Source organism: Oncorhynchus gorbuscha, linkage group LG10 (assembly GCF_021184085.1).
Source record: "Oncorhynchus gorbuscha isolate QuinsamMale2020 ecotype Even-year linkage group LG10, OgorEven_v1.0, whole genome shotgun sequence".
In the NCBI taxonomy this organism is placed as follows: Eukaryota; Metazoa; Chordata; class Actinopteri; order Salmoniformes; family Salmonidae; genus Oncorhynchus; species Oncorhynchus gorbuscha.
In genome coordinates, this window is record NC_060182.1 from 42,550,039 (window position 1) to 42,572,089 (window position 22,051).

The following is a 22,051-nucleotide window of genomic DNA, read 5'->3' on the forward strand; positions in this document are numbered from 1 at the left end:
TCCCTCCCCGGTGTCATGTGACTTGTTAGTGTTACAAGGTCTCAGGTGTGAATGGGGAGCAGGTGTGTTAAATTTGGTGTCATCGCTCTCACACTCCCTCATACTGACTGGTCACTGGAAGTTCAACATGGCACCTAATGGCAAAGAACTGAGGATCTGAAAAAAATCATTGTTGTTTTACATAAAGATGGCCTGGGCTATAAGAAGATTGCCATTTGTTTTGCATACTCTGCTGTCACATGTGCAGTACAGAAACCTGACAGAAACACCGCTTGTCTAACAAAAGTACTGTGACAAACTTGGCTGGGACATGCTTTCAATGGTGCTCTCCAACATCTGACAACAATATAGTGGATTGGGGGGGGGGGGGGGGGGTGTACTCTGACTGGAGCTCAAACCATGGTCCCTGTGACTGTCATTCCAAAATCATTATACTGTCACAATCATTGCTATTTGAGCCATGATTAGGGTGGCAGGTAGCTTAAGGGTTAAGAGCATTGGGCAAGTAACCAAAAGGTTGCTGGTTTGAATATCCTAGCTGACTAAGCGAAAATTCTGTTCCCTTGAGCAAGGCATTTAACCCTGATTGCTGCTATAAATTGCTCTGGATAAGAGTGTCTGCCAAAATACTTAAATGTAATAATACTATGCCTACCAAGTGGGTTAATCCTATTGGCATGATGCATATGGTGTTTGCCTTTCACGCCACTTTCACGCCACTTCCTTGTCCTGCAGTTTGCTACATTGGTTCCAGAAGTGGGATGGCGGCCATCGAAAAGCACGGCTCGGACGTGCTAGGGGGCTCAGTTGTCGAAGCACAGGGATGCACCTTGAAGTACAGAGGGTGCAGTGTAGCAAACCTTGCTATATGAGTCATGTTACAATTACCAGCAAGTCGGTTCACCCTATTGGTACGATGCGTAGGGTATTTGCCTTTTACACCAGTGACATTCCTGCCCCACCATTTGCTACAATGCCAAAAGGCTAAATTCTCTTGATGTCACTAGGTGTATTACAAAGATTGTTCAGTATTATTGCAAGGGGTACAACTTTTAGATTTTATATACTGAACAAAAATATAAACCCAACATGCAACAATTTTAACGGAGTTACAATTCATAAAAGGAAAGTCAATTGAAATAAATTAGGTCCAATCTATGTATTTCACACAACTGGTCGGGGTGCAGCCATGGGTGGTCCTGGAAGGGGATAGGCTTATCCACTGGGGAGCCAATTAGAATGTATTTTTCACCACAAAAGGGCATTACAGACAGAAATTCTTCTCGGTTTCATCATCTGTCCAGGTGGCTGGTCCCATACGATCCCGCAGGTGAAGAAGCAGGATGTGAAGGTCCTGGGCTGGTGTGGTTACATGTGGTCTGCAATTGCGAGGCCGGGTTGGAATTCATGACAAATTCTCTAAAACGACGTTGGAGGCAGCTTATGGCAGAGAAATAAACATTAAATTCTCTGGCAACAGCTCTGGTGGACATTCCTGCAGTCAGCATGCCCCCTCAACCTGAGACATCAGAAGCATTTTGTGTGGCAAAACTACACATTTTAAAGTGGACTAATTGTCCCCTGCACTAGGTGCACTTGTGTAATGATCATGCTGTTTAATCAGCTTTGTGATATGCCACACCTGTCAGGTGGCTGGATTATATTGGCAAAGGAGAAACTCACTGATAGGGATGTTAATAAATCTGTGCACATAATTTGAGAGGAACAAGCTTTTTGTGCATTAAGAACATTTCTGGGATTTTTCAGCTCATGAAACCAACACTTTACATGCTGCGTTTATATTTTTTGTTCAGTGTACTTTGAAACAAAGAAAGTCAGAACTCAAAAGCCAAATCAAAATAATTTATTTTTTTGTGACATTTCATACAGTTTGAGAATTGTCTCAAACACTTAATTGATCCATTGCCATATTTCGTTGCCACCTCAAAACAAAAAAATAAAAATGCCAAGCATGAGAAAAAAGCTATTCCTGCAGATTTTCACAAGCCCGTCTACCTCAATGTCATTACCATATGCTTCTAAAATGATTTCACATTACTTAAACAGTAAGATTTATTTGTATTTTTTTTAAACAAGTGCATTTATTTCATTACACTAGATCACTAGCTGCTCAAAACTTATTAAATTAAAAAATAAAATAAAAAGCCTCGGTGATTGTTTTAATCATTTAGAACTACATTACTAAACCCCAAGTCAATGCATCAAGTATTTCTCTCAGTTGAAATCTCAAACAATATGTCAAATGCGTGATTCTTTGCCAATGCGAGTTCACACACAACTTTGGGGAAACCAGCCTACCAAGATTGGAAAAAGCGTTGCACAGTACAATTAAAAATAAATCAAATGTAAAAAGCAAATAACGTCCAGTAAGTCCAAACCCAAACTGCAAATACCCAAGTCAAATTTCAGTCTTCATTTTAATCAAATTGGAAAACAGAAAACTCACCCTAAAAAGCACAACATCTGCAGTGGTGGACAGATACCAGTCTGACAAATGCCAGCCTCCCCTTCTCTGGAAGTTCAGCACTAGAACAAATACATTCTCCCACACACAACTCAAGTGAAGGGTTAATAATGTGATATAGCATAGGCAACTACACCTCTACAGGTCTAATGTTCAGTTTAACTGGGACAAAGTTTCCCCAAAGGACTACATTACCTAGCCAACCTTAACGAACGATTAAACTCTGTGCGTCCCAAATGGCACCCTATTACCTATATAATGCACTACATTTGACCAGGGCCCTGGTCAAAATTAGTGCACTTTATAGGTAATAGGATGCCATTTGGGACACAGCCAAAGGTTTTACTCTACCAAGTCAACTAGGATCGTAGGCAGCTGGCACATAGCACATAGAAATGGTCTGATATCGTTTAACCCCTTTACTTCGCTGCCAAATCTATTATATAAGCTAGCTAAATCACTCTCAGCTAACAGCATTCAGCCTACTTCTGAATGATATTGCTATACCATCATTTATTTATATTTACAATACACAGAATGTGTTGCTAAACCTGAATATCCTGCATTGATGTGGAGAAAACGATCTTGCCAAGACCATTCCGGTCAACTCTTCAACCTAAGCACAGGCAGTCAGGTTTGACTGCATCGACCTAAGCCTGGTCTCAGAGCTGTTCGTGCCCTTGCCAACACCATTGCTGTCATTGTTAAGCCAAACATGACAATTACATAAGGAGTTAGGGCAAGAGAGCCGAAACAGACTGGCACCCAGGCTACATCAACATATCTATTCCCTAGGTTTCCATAAAAATAGCCTAACTAAGCTACAATCCCATTGTGAATAGTAAGTTGTAAACAGAGAGCCTGACTGATTATCAGATCTGAATCCGTTAGAAGACGGGAAATCCAGACAAATCAGGAAATAAAGATAAAAATAAATAAAAAATAGATGCAACAACTTCAAATAAACAGCATTGGACCAGGAGACTGCGATCTGCGAGTCGGACCGCGCATTGCGCTGCTCCTACCCAGAGTGGATTTCAGCTTTAAAAAAAATATTATAATAATTCACCCTTCATTCCGCAAACAAGAGCCTTCCAGCTCTGGGAAAAACCGACATAAAACTGTAGCTTGAATATTACCTATAATTTTGTTGACCTTTATACAGATAACATAGTTGAGACAATAATTACCAAACCTCAAATTATATATATTTTATTTTCAATGAAATAACAGAGGATCATCTCTAACGGCCTAATTTCAGGTCATCGATTCCGATTCTAGAATGTTAGAATCACAATGAGCTGCTTGTTCATTCCATGAGAATCAGTGCAACAGCAAACTGAACTGAAGCACTCTGTCCCAATCTGTTTGCTTAGCAGCAGTCAATGCATTAACAGACATCTTAATTAATCAACCCAGCTTATCTACAGTCATTCATCCTTGCCAAACCTACGCTCAGAAGAAAAAAATAATAATAAGATGTCTCGTCGTCACTGTGTTGTTACTGATATCTTCGTATGTGTACACGACATGTATGCATGTATGTTCTTCTCTTTAGTGCATATGTTTCTGGTAGACCAACATCTATTCTTTAAAATCTAAAATGGTAGAGGGCCTTAATACAGGGCCCAAATGTCCCACCTGTTCTCAGTTAGAGAAGAAAATGAAAATGGCCTCCAAAGAAAGCACATTGATTTTAAAATCACTGATTTTAAATTCTGTGAATACATTTGTTTACGAGGCCCAATTGAGATCTTTTTCCTTTTTAAAAAACCAATGTGAAAGTTCACACTTCTTTACGCAGTTTCTTTTTTGCCCTACTTTCTCCTGGATGTCCCCAGGCTTCCATTTTCATTTCATTGTCATTTCACAAAGCTTTTTTTCCTTTCTTTGGGACAATGCTCCAGGAGGCAGACAGGAGGCGGCTACCGTTAAGATTGTTGCTTTTATATGCATTTCATTTTTTATATATTTATATCCACGTATATATTTCATACTTTTTTGTTTGTTTTCGTTATTCATACCGGAAGTTTTACTTTGGCGATACCGGGGGGATGTTCTGCTCTTTGCCGGTGTGTCGGGGGCCTCCTTGGGGGGAGCTGCGGCAGGCTGGTTGGGGGCCCCGTCTCTGTTCACGGAACTTGAGGCCTCCATAGCCTCCCTGTCTGGAGGGCCCATTGCTGCGGTAGTAGCTTCCATCCCGGGAGTCCCGGTCTCGATGGTCACGATCACGGGGACGAGCCTCCTTGCACTCCCAGCCACCATCCCTATCCTGGGCTTTGTCCAGCCGGTCTCCCCTTGGGCGGTCGCCCGAGCTGGTGGTAGAGCTGGAGCTTGGCTCCTCTACCTTATTGACGCGCAGCTCACGCAGAGGCTGGGCTAGCGTGGAAGGGGAGGCTGAGGCTGGGGGGGCCGGAGGGGGGGCTCGCTGGCACACCTCGGCATAGCTAAGCTTACGGGGCTCCTGAACAAGAGCCAGAAAAAAGGAACAATGAGTTCAGAGGAACTCTTAAGAGTTCAGGTAGAGAATGGAAACCAATTACGTTTCATAAAATTAAGAAGCAATACCAATGTAAAACAAAACAATCATCTCTAAATGGCTAGATTAGGAGGTACAGGATTATCTTTGGTGCCTCACCACTGATGCAGGGGTAGCGGTGGTGGCTGGGGTGCTGGGTGTAGCTGGAGTGGAGGACACTGTGCTGGGTTGAGGCTTGGGGCCAGGCATAGCTGGCGGTGTGGAGGGGACTCCGGGTGGGTTGGCTGCACAGGGAGCAGGTGTGGGTGGGGTTACTTTGGGGGCTGGGGCCTCTGTTACCCTCTCCACCTTCTTCTCCTGATGGGGTACACTACAGAAGAACAAAAAGCAGGAAGGAAAGCCCCATTTGACCCAAAGTTTGTTTTAATGCCATTATGACTGAGGCAGACCTTTGTATGCTTCTTTGAGCTCTATTTATTGACGATTCTAGTCAATTCAGCACAACTTTATTGGCAGATCACTAATTAACAAGGCAAGTCTCTAGAATTCATCTGTGACATTAGCTTTACAGCTCATTGACTTGACGCTAGCCAGTGATCTAGCAATATCGTTTAAAGATTGGAGGAGCAGAATTTCCAGCTAACATACAAAAACGTATGCACTCACTAATGTAACTAATGTAAAGCGCTCTGGATAAGAGCGTCTGCTAAATAAAATGTAAACAGACTAACTTCTTTTTGATTAGGGGCAGTATTTTGACAAGCGTGCCCAAATTAAACTGCCTGCTACTCAGGCCCAGAAGCTAGGATATGGATATAAATTGGTAGATTTGGATAGAAAACAAAAGTTTCTAAAACTGTTAAAATAATGTCTGAGTATAACCAAAAAAATAATCCTACCACTGATTTCAATGGCTGGCACTTTTATAGTAGGGCGAAATCGTGCCCGATTGCAGTTCCTTAGGGCTTCCACTAGATGTCAAGTCTTTAGAAAGAGTTTCAGGCTGGTTTTAGGAAAGATTTGACAGAAATTGTAGTTTTTCTAGATGGCTCCCATTTTGGCTGTAGTGTTTCCAAGTGCGTGAATGAGAGCGTGTTCTTTGGTATTTTTTTTCCAGTAAAGAAAATAACGATTCTCAGTCTTACATTTTATTTGAGTATTAGGGTACCTAAGGTTTGATTATAAATGTTGATTGACTTGTTTGGATAAATTCTTTGGTAACGTTTGGGATAAATTCTTTGGTAACGTTTGGGATAAATTTTGAAAGCATTTTTAAATTTGCCGCTCTGCAATTTCACCGGAAGTTGTCGAAATGGGACACTAGCATCCCACTGATCTGCATGAAGTTAAGTCTCTATACACAAAGAGAGTGATATTACACTCTAACCCTATGAAAAAAATGTACAGACTTCAGCCTATTTTCCCTTACCTGGGGGCAGGTACATGGATGGGGGTTCCGTGGGAGAGTACAGCAGGTTTGGCTGCAAGCTGAGCAAGATTAGAGACACACACTGCCTCCTCGTGTCCTGGGGCTGGGGTCGGGGCTGGGACTGATCCGACACCCACTTCCTTGCTGGATTCCTTGTTTGCTTGTTCCGGCATCTGTAGAGGGAGTAAGGAAAGACTGAAGTCAGCATATGAGCAAAAAAAACAACACCCAAAACTAACTTGAGATCTGCATGTAAAATTACAGTTTGTGGTTTATGCAAAAGTCTGAGTTGATCATATGCATCTCAAGTTAGGATTCTGCCCAAAATGAAGTGATAGGAGTGTGGTAGTTAACCATAGGGATCCTGTCTTAACCTTGTCTCTGTTCAGTCCTCGCACCACGTCTGACATCCTGTTCTCCAGTAGGGGCTCTCCCTGTGTACTGGCTACACAGCCCGGCAGCGGGGGGAAGTTAGTAGCGGCCAGGTCAAATTTAGGGACTGGCACCTTTACCTCAGCCAGGGGTATGGGCCTCTGGGGGGGAAAACAAAGAGATAACATTTACATTTTGCACCATTCAAACTCAAAATGTAAATAACAAAATAAGTTTAATAAACAAACAAAACGACATGCAAACCAGAAAAACAAGGCAAGACCAGTTGCGTTGATAACCGGTTTGGTCCAGATTAAATCTATTATGCAAAAGCCAACTAAATCCACATAGTAACTGTCATTCGTCTTGCAACGGTACCGTAATCCGCTCATCCTCTCTCCTCCTTCTTGTGCCTCTGTATGTAGTCCTTCTGTAATCGAGGACAGAAAAGGTTTTTAAAAGTGGTTCAGAAACTAGTACACAAGTGTTCTGTTAACTGACTTAACATTCTCCATCAGACCTTCAGATCTCATAATCTTAGCGCTCATCGGGACAGGTGTGGAGGATCATAGCTTAGGGGAGAGGGGTAGCGTAGGTAGAGGATGAGGAGGAGAGAAGGGAAAAGACCCAAAGCCAGTCACACTCCACAGCCTGCTTTCCCCTCCTGCGCATCAAGTTGTCATCACTAGGTCTGATGAGATGACCTGGAAGAATTCACCACTTCAAAAACAGAATGTCATTGTTCCATTAGGGGGATAATACCATCCCTGAGGACCTCACTGTGTTCTGTCATAATACTGGATCGAGATACATATGTATATTTAACTTTCACCCCTTTTTTGTGATAGCCAAATTGGTATTTTTACAGTCCTGTCCCGTCACTGCAGGTCCCCTATGGACTTAGAAGAGGCGAAGGTCGAAAGCCACACGTCCTCCGAAACACGACCCTGCCAAGCTGCACTGCTTCTTGACACAATGCTTGCTTAACCCAGAAGCACCAATGTGTCGGAGGAAACACCGTCCAGCTGGCAACCAAAGTCAGCTTGCAAGCGTCTGGCCCACCACAAGGAGTTGCTAGATCGCGATGGAACAAGGAAATCCCGGCCAGCCAAACCCTTCCCTAACCCAGACGATGCTGAGCCAAATGTGTGTTCCGGTCACGGCCGGCTGTGATACAGCCTGGGATCGAACCTGCGTCTGTAGTGACGCCTCAAGTGTTGCGATGCAGTGCCTTAAACTGCTGCGTCAATCGGGAGGCCCCCCGAGAGACCTTTATGAATAAAAAAAAGTTCTTAAGTGTCAGGCTCACCTTCCGCGTCCAGCCATGCTGCCGTCATCGTTGAGGTCCGAGGAGGTGGAGATGAGGGGGAAGGCTGAGGTCAGGTCTGGAGGTGTCTGGGTCTGCAGAGGTCCAGGGCCAGTGGTGGGGGGCTGGGGACTCCTCATGCCAGTCAAGCTCTCCAGGGGAACAGGAGCCACTTCGCCTGGTCTCCCCACCTGAGGCTTCACGTGTGCCCTAATAAATACGACCCAGGGTTACAGACGCTAATCTTGGCACAACTGGGACGTGGTGGGATACAAATAGCATGCAGCAGCTAGGCCTACATTTGATGATATATACGCCAACATGCAACTGATGTGCGAAGAAAACTAGAAGACAAATGTCGGCCGAAATTAACTTTGCAAGAGTATTACAAACACAGCACCACCCTTTGAATTCATGCATGTGTTTTTTCAAGCCCATGCTTAAAATAACTTCAGATATCAATCTTTGAACTCGTCGGGACAGGTGCGGAGATTCAGGGTTTTGGCGGGAGAGGAGTAGTTAGGGGTGAGCACAGGAGGAGAAACAGAGAGACCCATTCCCTCCAAAGACTGTATTCACATCAATGTGTCATCAGGTCCAACCAGTGTCAGGGTTATACATGACACAAGAGTACAAAAGAATAAGCCCACTACTGATCTTAAGAAATACATGCATTTGTTAAGTGGTGGACGCATTTGTCAATTTAAAAAAAATACCCTGCAAAGTTAATGTGGGAATCCGTACCAATTCGCCAGCTAAAATAAGGTTATTTCTTATTCAGGTTGAAATGGCAGTTTGCAAAGGAAAAGTTATCAGTCAATCATATTTGGCTGACCAAATCTCCATTCCACATTACAGTAGCTAGCTGTCTAATTTATACAGTCATCATATGAAACAGATTAGGTAACAGGAATTTCCCTCACCTCTTAGTAAAGGCCATTTGGTAGCATGACTACATTAGCAAAGTACAGCTGTACTACGGAAACATTTATAATGAAACTAAGAGATACATGAAAATAAATCAAATGGATGGTTAGTCAGGATGAGAGAAACGGTTAAATGACAAAATGGAGAGCTAGCTAGATCACTGTGGATAGGAGCCAAGTCATAGTTAGAACTGTCATCTGAGCTATAGCCTATACAACTATTAACCAGTGGTGTCAAGTAAAACATATTTTAAAGTACTACTTAGTAAAGTACAGATATCCCAATAAACTACCTATTTATATTTTTGCCAACTTTCACTTCACTACATACCTAAAGACAATGTACTTTTTCATTCATATACATTTTCCCTGACACCCAAAAGCAATTATTACATTTTGACAGGAAAAATGGTCCAATTCACTCACTTATCAAGAGAACATCCATGCTGCCTCTGATCTGGAGGAATCACTAAACAAACGCTTCATTTGTAAATGTTACAAATGCACACAGGCTTGCTGTGCAATTAAACTGAACTTCTTTACTTCAGATCAAAATGTTAACTCACAATCCTCACAGCTCCGTTCACATACAATGTGCTGGACACATTCTTAAACAGTGTTCAATACTCAAGTGAGCTACGACACCACATTACTGAACACAACAGTAAATTGGAGTATTGGAGTGTGCCCCTGGCTATCCATAAATAAAAAATACATTTTGCCATCTGGTTTGCTTAATATAAGGAATTTGAAATGGTTTATACCTTTACTTTTGATACTTAAGTACATTTTTGCAATTCCATTTTCTTTTGACACAAATATATTTAAAACCAAATACTTAAGACTTTTACTCAAGTACTATTTTACTGGGTGTCTCACTTTAACTTGAGTAATTTTCTATTAAGCCATCTTTTCTTTCACGCCACTAATTATTAACTCTTCCAAACATCTTGCAAACAGAAGCTGTCAAATGACTTAACAAATCCTATGTCAATGTTAAAAGTATTAACTGAACTGTTATGCACTGGCTGTCAGAGCTAAGACCAGTTATAGATTTAGTCATTTGGCTGTAGACTAGTATAGTAAGTCATGGGATAATGCTCAACTGTTCAATCAAAATCAAATTTGACGTAGCATATTTAGCAGACATTATTGCGGGTGTAGCAAAATGCTTGTGTTCCTAGCTCCAACAGTGTAGTAGTACCTAAACTGTTAAAAACAGCTATGAACTGACAAAGCTGTCAGTGGTATTGCAAGAGATGGGGAAGCGATGAAGCTGTTATACAGTATAATGGCTGTACCTGAAGGCATTTATTACATTCTTTCTTGAATAGAGGGGTACACTGCAGGGACAGACAGTAAGAGAACAGGTGGTGAATTCAAAACCTTACCCTGGACTGGTTCATTCAATAAGACTCATACACTATTAATATGGAAATGCAAAATCTGTGGTTTTATGTAAGGATATATGCCATTAGGCTACGGCTACAGAGAGGCATGTACAAGAAATACTTTGTATTTGCATTCATCAATAGCCTGATTTTGACAGTCAAAGGTTCAATCCAAGTAAACCATTTTCCCGACAAGCTGCATTAGTAAAAAGGCGAGACTATTGTGCATTTTTGAATGGATAATCTCAAATTGAAAAACCACTGGTTCAAGCCATAATTTCCAGACAATTTCTGTGCGGCTGTAGCCTTATTCTACGAAGGGAAAAAAATGGCACAACGTATTTACCAATTTTACTATTGTTTATCCACCAACTGGCATGTACGGGTTTAAAGCATTTTCACCCACAGAAAGACAACTTGAAACCACTCACGGCACTTCAGAGAGAATACAAGATCAACGTACCGGTTTCGGTTATAGGGCCGAGTCATATTAAGGGAGTTGTTGCCAGTTTTGTAGTGTCCAGTAGAACTGAATCCATTCACAAAGCCACTGTTGGGAAATGGTGCCTGGAGATGTGGGAAAAGGAGGAAGAATACTTCATTGTCAATATTCTTAAACTGATTTTTTCCTTTTTGTATGATCAGCCCAAACCCGAGACACACACACCCCGGGATTGGAAGCACATGTCAGTCAGTGTAGTGCAGGAGAGTTAGTCATTACACAAGTTTCCACCTTACAAATCACATTTATACAGGTCACTGTTGAACAAGAAATATCAATAATATTTTGTAATTCTCAATTTCATTAACCTTTTTGGGATAGGGGAGCAGCATTTATTGTCAAACTGGGATTCCTGGGAGTGCCTTCTGATGAAGATCAAAGGTAAGTGAATATTTATGGTGTTGTTTCTAACTTTGTTGACTCCAAAATGGCGGATATTCCTCTGGCTGTTTTGGGTTCTGAGCGCCGTTCTCAAATTCCGTACCGTTTTTGAAATCTGACACAGCGGTCACATTAAGGGGAAGTCTAATCATTAATTCTGTGAATAACACTTGTATCTTTTATCAATGTTTATTATGAGTATTTCTGCAAAATCACCAGATGTTTTGGAATCAAAACATTACTGCACATAAGGTGCCAATGTAAACTGAGATTTTTGGATATAAATATGCGCATTATCGAACAAAACATACATGTATTGTGTAACATGACGTCCTACGAGTGTCATCTGATGAAGATCAAAGGTTAGTGATTCATTTAATCTATATTTCTGCTTTTTGTGACTCCCATCTTTGTCTGGAAAAATGTCTGTTTTTTCGACTTGGCTATGACCAAACATAATCATATGTTGTGCTTATACTGTAAAGCATTTTTAAATCGGACACGATGGGTAGATAAACATCTTGTTAATCTTACATTTGCTGTATTGGACTTGTTAATGTGTGAAAGTTACATATTTCTAAAAAGTATTTTTGAATTTCGCGCACTGCCTTTTCAGAGGAATGTTGTCGAGGGGTTCCGCTTGCCCTAGAAAGGTTAATAGGAAGACATATCTTCTCTCCTGTAGGATTTTCAATAAGACTACCCGAATGAAATTACAGTTAACACAATTTACGAGGATAAAGTTTATAGTCTGCTGAAACTTTCCAAATAATTTGAATATTATACATTTATACCACAATTAACACCATAAAGATAGTATATTGAGTGTTGATGTTCACCAGAGGAGTCTCGAAGTAGGGTGTAGGAGAGGGTGTCCAGGTCTGTGGTACGATGCCGTAGAGAGGGTACTGCTGCGGAGGGCTGTACACGTGCTGCATGTACAGGTTAGGGTTGTACTGGGACTGGGTCTGGGCAGCGTACATGCTGCTGTCCATGCTACGGTAGCCATTCTTAGCAAAGAACGTGTTGATGGCTTTTATCCTCGCCTGGAAGTTAGACAAATCAAGTCAAATCAAATTTATTTATATAGCCCTTCGTACATCAGCTGATATCTCAAAGTGCTGTACAGAAACCCAGCCTAAAACCCCAAACAGCAAACAATGCAGGTGTAAAAGCAAAAGTCAAATTTTTTAAACGTGTGAAATGAACCAAAATGTGGAAATGTGTCTTTGGCTTCACAATATGATTGTGAAGGGAAGAGAGATTAATAAAGGGAAGTGACAGTCTTAAATTACAAGTGATTGATTGTGTCATGTAACTCACCATGATAGGTTTTCCCTGAAATGTTTTCACCTCTTCTCTTAGATATCTGTGTGCCTGAACAGAGAGAAAGACAACAGACATGCAGAAATTCCATAGGTCTTAACAAAACTGGGACTGATAAATGCTTACACCAATTAGAAGCCTGAATACTACTTTATACGCCAATCGGATCCAGCTTACCTGTTGAGCATCAGTGTCAGATTGGAATGTGATGTACCAGTTGTTGTTGTGCGCAAACTCCACACTAATCACTTTTGGACAGTTGTCATTTTTAAAGAGAGACTCCACTTCCTGAGGGGAACAAAAAAAAAAAAGATAAGAGTATGCGAGTTGTTGCTCAAATATAGCAAATGTGCCAGCATTTTTACTTAGGAGTACTACTAGCAATTCACCTTGTCATTTACAATAATAACACTGGCTACAAATATTGTTGTAATATGATTGCATATTGGTTATAAAGTGTGTGTGTGTGTGTGGGGGGGGGGGGGGGGGGTTAAATTGTATTTTAGTTGTAAGAGTAATGTAACCACGGCAGTAACATGGTAATATATTGGTTTTAACACGGTCATCTGACCTCTACAGGTGTTGACTCAGGAACCTCCCTCAGGATGATGATGCAGCGTTTGTGATTAGGACGCACTTTCTCTCCTTTCTCATCCACTTGTACCATTGGAGAGGCTGAGAACAAGAACAAACACCCGGGTCACAAATTACATCACTATCCATCTACATTACCAGTCAAAAGTTTGGATGCCTACTGATTCCAGGATTCTACTTTATTTTTGACTGTTATCTACATTGTAGAAGACAGCAACACTATGTATACACATGGACTCATGTAGTAACCAAAACTAGTGTTAAATTAAAATATTTTATATTTGAGATTCTCCTAAGTAGCCACCCTTTGCCTTTATGACACACACTTGGCATTCTCTCAATCAGCTTCATGAGGTAGTCACCTGGAATGCATTTCAATTCAATTAACTGACCTTCATGAGGACCACCAAAGGAAGGAAGACCCAGAGTTACCTCTGCCGCAGAGGATAAGTTCATTAAAGTTCCCGGCCTCAAAAAATTGCAGCCCAAATAGAGTTCAACAGACACATCTCAACATCAACTGTTCAGAGGAGACTGTGTGAATCAGGCCTTCATGGTCAAACCGCCATGTCTTTGTGAGACGCAGAGTAGGTGAACGGATGATCTCCGCATGTGTGGTTCCCACCGTGAACCATGGAGGAGGTGTGATGTGTGTGAGTGCTTTGCTGGTGACACTGTCAGTGATTTATTTTGAATTCAAGGCACACTTAACCAGCATGGCTACCACAGCATTCTGCAGTGAAACGCAATCCCATCTGGTTTGCGCTAAGTGGGACTATGATTTGTTTTTCAACAGGACAATGACCCAACACACCTCCTGGCTGTGAAAGGCCTATTTGACCAAGAAGGAGAGTGATGAGTGCTGCATCAGATGACCTGGCCTCTACAATCACCTGACCTCAACCCAATTGAGATGGTTTGGGATGAGTTGGACTGCAAAGTGAAGGAAAACCAGCCAAACAAGTGCTCAGCATTTGTGGGAGCTCCTTCAAGACTGTTGGGAAAGCATTCCACAAGAGTGTGCAAAGATGTCATAAAGGCAAAGGGTGGCTACTTTGAGGAATCTAAAATATATTTTGACTTGTTTAACACTTTTTTGGTTACTACATGATTCTATATGTGCAAATTAACAGTTGATGTCTTCACTATATTCTACAATATAGAAAACAGTAAAAAAAAAAAAAAAAAAAACCCTGGAATGAGTTGGTGTCCAAACTTCTGGTACTGAACATACTGTAACTATAATTGTATGGGTTATACCACTCCATTGTCCAAAAAGTATTTCCATTGGTGCGTAACATTTTTAAAAAAAAGAATAATAATAATAATCAATACCATTCAATCACAAGTCCACTTGTTCCTAGACTGGTCACAGAGCTGTTTGTGCCATCCCACATTGACCATAGGAGTTGGCAAGAAAACACAAACAGATTTGGGACCAGGGTACATAGTTCCACAAAAGTAGCAAAAAATTACAAATAAAACAACGGTATAGTTCCTTACATCGGAGTATGTCTAGAATGAGCTCCATGTCAGTAGTGAGGGCCTTGATGCTCTCCATGCTGGCAATGGTCCATATGGGGACAAACTGGTCACTGTCCATCTGGGACATCAGGTACAGGTCCTTGGACAGGTTCTCCCTAGACATCAAATGAGGTTATTATCATAAAACATACATGGCTATCAAACATTCACATTTATCCTAAAGAATTAACTTAATATATAATCTAATAGCCAAAGCCCCATCAGACTATGGGTCATTCAGTAAGGCATAGTATAGCAAAATATTTGCAACTACAAAACTAATGTTTTTTTATTGGACAAGTTCAGGTACTATCTCCCAGTTACAAACATGGGAACAATTACACTCACCTTGAGGTAGAAGACCTAACCTAGAACACGTGTACTAACCTTGAGAAGCAGAACTCCAGCTCTCTCTTGAGGGAGTCTCTCAGGTTCTCTGATGAGAGGGGCCTTTCCTCAGTCAGCTTCGTCTCCCCTGAAAACCAACATGCGTTTCATTAGCATGTACTAAGGTAGGTCAGAAAACTCCATGAGGTCCGAAAAGACATCCGGAAGAGTTCTGCCGCAATAATGCATCTGTAAAAGTGTTATAATTTGTCAGTGAGAAACATGCAGCTTTGTGGCTATGATTGACTAATCTTAACCATCTTTATTGTATATGGTGCATTATGAGTAGTGTAGTTTAGTTAATTGTGCTACATACCTGATGTGCCGGTAGTGGTCTCAGTGGGGGTGAAGCCCAGGTCTGGGGGATCCATGCCGTTCACAGTGATCTCAGCTGTGGATGCTACCGAGGAGCTGCTATCCTCCAGGATAGTGAAACCAACACTGTACGGTTTACAACCGGGGGAGGACACAGACTCGGAATAACCTGGGTGGGAGAGAGGGTACATCACGGTCTCATTTATTGTTCAATTCTTCAGTTAATAGGATGTGTGATAATTGTAAGAACCTATTAGTAGCCTATTAGAAATTCCACTGCCGAAATGTCTGCACTTAAATAAAAACAGTGCAACAGGGGTCGTCATTTATTGTTAAACTCTTAAACTCTGTGACAAATTGTAACATATAGATTTTGTAAACTAATTTGGATATTGTGACTGGCTATGTCTGTTGTGATTGTGCCACTGCACCCTCTTGGCCCCACAGTTTTATAAAGAGAGTTCTCAATAACAATAGGCCTACAGATTTCAGTATATGTGGCATTGATGTCATGTATAGTACAGCATAGTTTGTGGTATATTCCTTCTGTTGTCAGCCCTAATAGCCCATCAGAGACAAGGGTTATTTCATTGATGTGGTGGATAAGATGAGCTTTCCTTACAATGTAAATGCACTTTGAGCATCTGGAAATGTGTTATGAAATGTATTATGCATAGCCAATCAATGATTATAAATGACACCCGATGTACCCTCTCTCCCATCCAGGTTATTCCGAGTCTGTGTCCTCCCCCGGTTGTAAACCGTACACTGTTGGGTATGGTGCTAGATATGTATGAAACCAAAAACATGTATGCACTCACTTCACTCTAAGGTGCATTGGCTAAAAAAAGTCTGCTAAACGGCATATATTATTATATGTTGTTAAGTGTCGTTTCTCACCCTCAGTGACATCAGCCGGGGGCCACTGTGCTCCGTCAGGAGGGACCTCAGCGGGGGCCACAGACACCTGCCACACCTTGGCATTGGGGTTCAGACCGGCGCCCTTGGAGGTGACCTTGGAACAGGGGGAGAGGAAATGCACTTAAAAGTACAGTATCATACACTTCAGGGTTGAAAAACAACAACATTTGGATTTTTTATGCAACGTCGGTTTACTTTCTAAACAGAACTGAATCAAAATGGAATTAATCCCAATCCTGACATACTTCTATTGTCTCCGTTTTTCATGCTGCCTGAGGAACACTCAAGTCGAAATGAGTTGCGGTAACGCGTCCTGATGTATTGTCACTCTAGGCTGATCTGCTCTATGAATTTCTGTAAATTATTTGCAAATAGTTCACTAAAATTGGTGCCGTCATACTGGCCACTGTCTTTATTTCTTGCCATGTCAAATACATTGCAATATTCTTGCCCATCCTAAAACAAGGGAAACACACTCAGCATAAAATTTGTATTTTGATTGTGCACAACCACTCAAAAGACAAAAAAATATACACTTGTCTGAGCTTCTTACACTAGGTAGACTTGTTTTTGGTAAGGGTTTCCCCAGACTCAGTCCCGGGGCAGTGCTCCACATTTTTCTCCCAGTTTATTTTTGAATCTTTAAAACTGCCCTGTGCACTTCATTTTCCTGTGATTTAGAGAGATGGATATATCCATCTTCACACTGAAAAGGCCACTTGAAATGTGAGCCTGTTGTGGTGGTGAATGAATTTTGGCCTGCTGTAAATTAGTTTATCCACCAATAAGATCGTTCCCAAACCTCTCTCAATAACATATTGTTTTCAGTTTCCCCTCCACACCGAAAAGTACTTGTTACATTTTGAATGGCTAGCAGGACAAGAAAATTGTCAAATTCACACACTTATCAAGAGGATATCCCTGGTCATCCCTACTGCCTCTGATCTGTCCGACTCACTAAACACAAATACTTTGTAAATATGTATGTGTTCTGGTTCTACGTAAATAAATAAAAAACATGAAAATGGTGCCGCCTGGTTTGCTTAATATATGGAATTTGAAATGATTTATACGTTTCCGTTTGATACTAAAGTATATTTTAGTAGTTGTAGCAATTGTATATTATTTTGATACTTAAGTATATTTAAAATTATTTTTTATTACTTTTACTCAAGTATTATTTTACTGGGTAACTCACTTTAACTTGAGTCATTTTCTATTAAGGTATTTTTACTGTTACTCAAGTATGACAATTGGGTACTTTTCCACCACTAGAAAAATGACTCTGCTAAGAAGCCATTTGTTTCCATTTGACCATTTTAATTTAAAATATTCACAGTAAGGTACAGAAATGATTTGATATTGAGATAAAGGTCCAATGCAGAAGTTAAGCGTTCATGTAAATACCATGTAATGTGAACATGTATTGTAATTACCCTGTAATAACATTGGATAACCCCCTAATGTAAATCTGAGAAATGTTAAACGTATTCAGGAGAAATATTTAACAAAAAAATATATTACATCAATCTTGATACAAATATATCAAACGCCTCGAGGATGCATTACATTTGTTTCCATGAGCAAAACATCCACACAAAACCGAAACCAGAAAGATTCATAAACAAGTAGTTAACTAAGCTATTGGGAACCAAATTAAATTCGTGGTCGATTTTTACATTTTATTTTCAGAACAACCACTGATCGATAAACCACTATGACCAAGAAAGCCAAAACAAGCATGGCGCGCTGTCCCCATCCACTATTAACGTTAGCCATTTTCAATTTGCGAGCGTGTTGTGTTGCCTACATTGTATCAAATAAAGATGCTTACCTCGAGATTAACTATTTTGTTGTACTTTGTGGATAAACGTTTAAAACGCCAAGGATCTTCTATTGCGAACAAGAGTGAGAAGCAGAACTTGAGATAATTCACAGTAGTTATTAAAAATATATATTTTTTAATTAAAGACAACCCATAAAATCGATTGTTTTCGAAAAATCAACATGCGGTTCTCATTCAACTCCACCTACATCCTTAGCAGATCGACCCACATGACATGTATCATCAGAGCGCGCGCTCTCTTCCGTACACTTTACCGCCAACCCAAACCCATAATCGCTGTTGGCAGGCAACACCGTCAATCTCAAACACAAGCGATACACATAATGATATTTTGTTGCTGCTGCTACCCCTGCTACTGAGCCCTTAACCATTCCTGAGGATACTTGAGGCACGTGCCACTTTCTCTCGCCCCCGCCCCACGTTCTAAAATGTAATATAGGAATTCGGAAATTAGTATTCTTCACAGGAGCATCTCGTCCGGTCTAGGGAGGATCCCCAATCCCCAGTTACATGACACCATTTTAAAAGCGGGTGTGGATGGGCTGTAGAGGCTTGGCACTAATCCAAAAAGGTGTAGCTAGCGCTACATTTGAGTAATTCAGCAGACTTTCTTATCCAGAGCGACTAACAGAAGCAATTATGGTTAAGTGCCTTGCTCAAAGGCACACCGAAGGATTTTTTACATTGTCGGCTCGGTTACTGGCCCAATGCTCTTAACTGCTAGGCTACATGCCGCCCAAGAGCTGTCAGTTACATTGACTGGATATGACAGACAAAATATGTCCAACTTAGTTTGCCAGTTACATGTGTCATTAAAGCAACAATGCAACAAATAAAAACAATACTGTGAAAACAGATATATACTACTTGACAAACTACAGCATAAATCAGTAAATACTTAGCTAATGATTGGCAATGCCAGCCACGTACTTAAACATTGTTACATACATATGAAGCATTTGTTGGTCGTCATCTTGTTTCACCTTTGAGTCCACAGAGCTAGCTTTAGATAAAATAAGTAATATCTGCCACATAACGTTACCACTGAGGGATCGTACCTAGTCACCACCTGCTACAAAATGATCCAACGTACTAGTCTAACTGTTACTCCTGGCAAGAGCAGCTGTCACATCTCCGTATACATTGTGGTTTTAAAATAATTTGATATATTAAGGAGCACACCTTACACGGTGCACAATGCGTCTGACAGTCCCTTTGTCTAGCAAAGCAACTCGAATTAATCTTTAGCAACATACTTGCAATGCTAGCTTGCTGCCTGGTTGTATCTCGTTACTGTAGCCCCAGTTTCTATATAGTCATCTGACACCGACTGTGCTGCATAGGCCGGGTATTTGCAACGCATGTTAGCTAGCTAGGTAACGTTGATTCGGCGAATTTGCTTGCTGGTTTGGCTGCATAGTTTGATAGCATCGGTGCGCCTGCCCGCCGTCTCCAATCGATAGTATACTAAAGAGCATTACACTTGTCACTGCATATTGATTACTAGGTAAACTCCCAAATTAGCTAGCTAGGCTACTACTGCTAGTTAGGTTAGCAAAATAAATGGCTGCCAAAGTAGATTGCTGAACTAAGCTTCAGATAACCCTTGGCCAGATAGCCAACGTTAGCTGGCTAACTGAATTATTCAATATTATTCTGTTTGCAAAATAAGATAATGGAATAAATATTGTTTGCAACGGTGATTTACCCTAGCAAATCAAATGTGTGGGCTATTGAACGAAAGCAAATAAATCATTCAGCAAAACATATGCGAAACATATGGCAACATACCTAGCTAACGTTAACTATAAATAATCTCAACCAAGTTATTGATATGAATCGGATTGGTAGTTAGCAGAAATCATTGCAAATGTAGGTAATATTATCGGCCTCAAGAGCCTATGACTGAGGCATGATGACCCTATTTGGAAAGGCAGTGGCAGGCAACAAATCATGGTGGTAGGAATGGGACTTAGGAGATGGGGATGGTGTGTTGTGTGTAGGCTAGGCGACGTTAGCTTAGCTAGTTGGGAAGAGCAGAGGCCGCTACTCACCATGCCGCCTGACCCTCCCCCGATCCCAAGTGGTGTGTCGTCCACCACACAGGTCTTCGGTCCCGGATCACCCTCCTCCTGCAGCAGCCGCGGCTCTCCGCCCTGGTCCGAACTCATCGGCCGCTCCTGGCTCACGTCTCCCCCGTCGTTTTCCTCCCAACCCCCCGGTCTGCTTGCCACCCCTAGTCTCTCAAAATACTGGTTTTACTGTCTTACGATCAGCCTGCTTATCTCGTGCTAGAAATGTTTAGCCAACACCTAAAGCTAACTAAATAGGCAAGGTTAGCAAGTAAGCTATCCTACTTAGCTAGCTAGCCGGGTTGAATCAACGTGTATGAACCAAACTCGCACGACAATATACTACAGACGAAAACTATGCCAGATCATGAACCTACTTTTACCACCTTTGTCACTAATGTTTCTTCCCACACATTTTTACAAGCGTCAAAGGCGAATTCTTACCCGGGCAACCGAAGCGGACACTAGGGACACGCACCCTGCACGCACCTTTCTAAGAGCAGGCAGAAGCAGACATTAGTGAAGTCCGCCACCGTCCCAACTCACATTGCGAGTTAGAAATGACCTCAGGAACTTTCGTGGTACTTTCCGTTTCCGGTTGACAAACTTAAAAACAAACAGCTTGGTCAGACAGGAATGTCTTAAAAAACAAACAAAAAAAAAGCTTTCCCTTTATTGTACAATAATTTCGTACGTTTGATCCAAGAAGGGCAATTACTTACCAATGCAACTGGGGTGCAGTTTTTGATAATTATTTGTTAAGAATAGCGTTTCTTAACCAGGGCTCCAACATTGGCCATGGAGAGCTAACGTTACACCTCCCTGTACGTTTTCGCCCCAAACGGTAATCTAGGGCATCTGGTTCTAATAATTAGTCTGGTGTGTTGGTCTTACAGTTGGGTGAAATTTGAGACCAAATATCCACAGGAAAATATTGTTTACCTGTCTTTTTAGGGTGCTTGAACTGAAGTTGAAATGTCTATCACCTGGCACTTGTGCAAAACCATGTAAATACCTTCTGATAACAGTTAGTATGCATGCATTGTGTTGGCCTACACAAGTTTGCTAATGACTGAATGGCACGAGCACAAGATGTAAGTACATGCACGCAATGCATATTAACAGAAGTCAGCAGGTGTTTACATGGGTGGCAAGGCAATGAAGAGACCTCGAGAGGACCCATAATCAACAATAGAATCATGATTATCGCCTTTATATCGTGTGAGTGAAAGGAAGTCACTCTGATGAAGTTCAACTTCAGTGGACCAAACTTTTAGTCGAGCCAAGCGGCATGTGGTCGAAGATGAGGGATGAGAGTGAGTCAGATCCGAAGAATGCACTTTATATTGGGTTATGGCTGGGTCGTGCCGCCGGGGAACTCGGAGGTACTGTGGAAAAAGAAGATAAAGAGCGTAAAGAAACCAGATGTTGAGTTTGAATCCGATGAAGCGAGCAATAACAAGAGATATGGTGTGTTGAGGAAGATTGGTGTTAAGTACAGAGTGAGCTGTACTCCAGACCGAGTTCTGGAGGTGAAATGGAAGAGAATGAGGGAGAATTACCAGAGGTGTTAGGTGTGGGGAAGATATTGGAGCCTAAGCCTCGCTCAAATGGATAAAGATGAATTTGGTCCAGTGGGAGTGACATTTTTGGGGAAAGATTTTGTCAGACCCATATGTGATTTCAGGGTGGGTGGGGAAAGGAGTTGGGTGCAGTTGAATCGGTGAAGGTAACCTGAAGTTGTCTTGTGACCAAAAGGGGCGGACGCTCCACACCACACAAATGAGGAAAAGAG

The 22,051-nt window shown here is 41.4% G+C and overlaps 1 protein-coding gene across 3 annotated transcripts; it reads right to left on the minus strand.

Moving 5' to 3' along the window:
* Nucleotides 1-1,849: 1,849 nt before the first annotated feature.
* On the minus strand, nucleotides 1,850-20,807 carry LOC124046133 (la-related protein 4). Of its 3 annotated transcripts, none has more exons than XM_046366184.1 (17): nucleotides 20,239-20,807; nucleotides 16,318-16,432; nucleotides 15,419-15,586; nucleotides 15,103-15,190; nucleotides 14,695-14,831; nucleotides 13,169-13,272; nucleotides 12,775-12,885; nucleotides 12,595-12,648; nucleotides 12,111-12,317; nucleotides 10,852-10,955; nucleotides 10,299-10,340; nucleotides 8,075-8,281; nucleotides 7,144-7,195; nucleotides 6,768-6,926; nucleotides 6,394-6,566; nucleotides 5,124-5,334; nucleotides 1,850-4,949 (listed from the first exon to the last, which is right to left on the minus strand). In XM_046366184.1, exons 1-17 carry the CDS (start codon nucleotides 20,353-20,355, stop codon nucleotides 4,518-4,520), a joined length of 2,481 nt encoding a protein of 826 aa, XP_046222140.1. In that variant the 5' UTR covers nucleotides 20,356-20,807; the 3' UTR covers nucleotides 1,850-4,517. The 3 variants fall into 3 exon arrangements, with proteins under 3 accessions (XP_046222140.1, XP_046222142.1, XP_046222141.1); XM_046366186.1 differs by lacking the exon at nucleotides 20,239-20,807 and adding an exon at nucleotides 18,173-18,369; XM_046366185.1 differs by lacking the exon at nucleotides 10,299-10,340 and having other exon boundaries at nucleotides 20,239-20,806.
* Nucleotides 20,808-22,051: the final 1,244 nt, after the last annotated feature.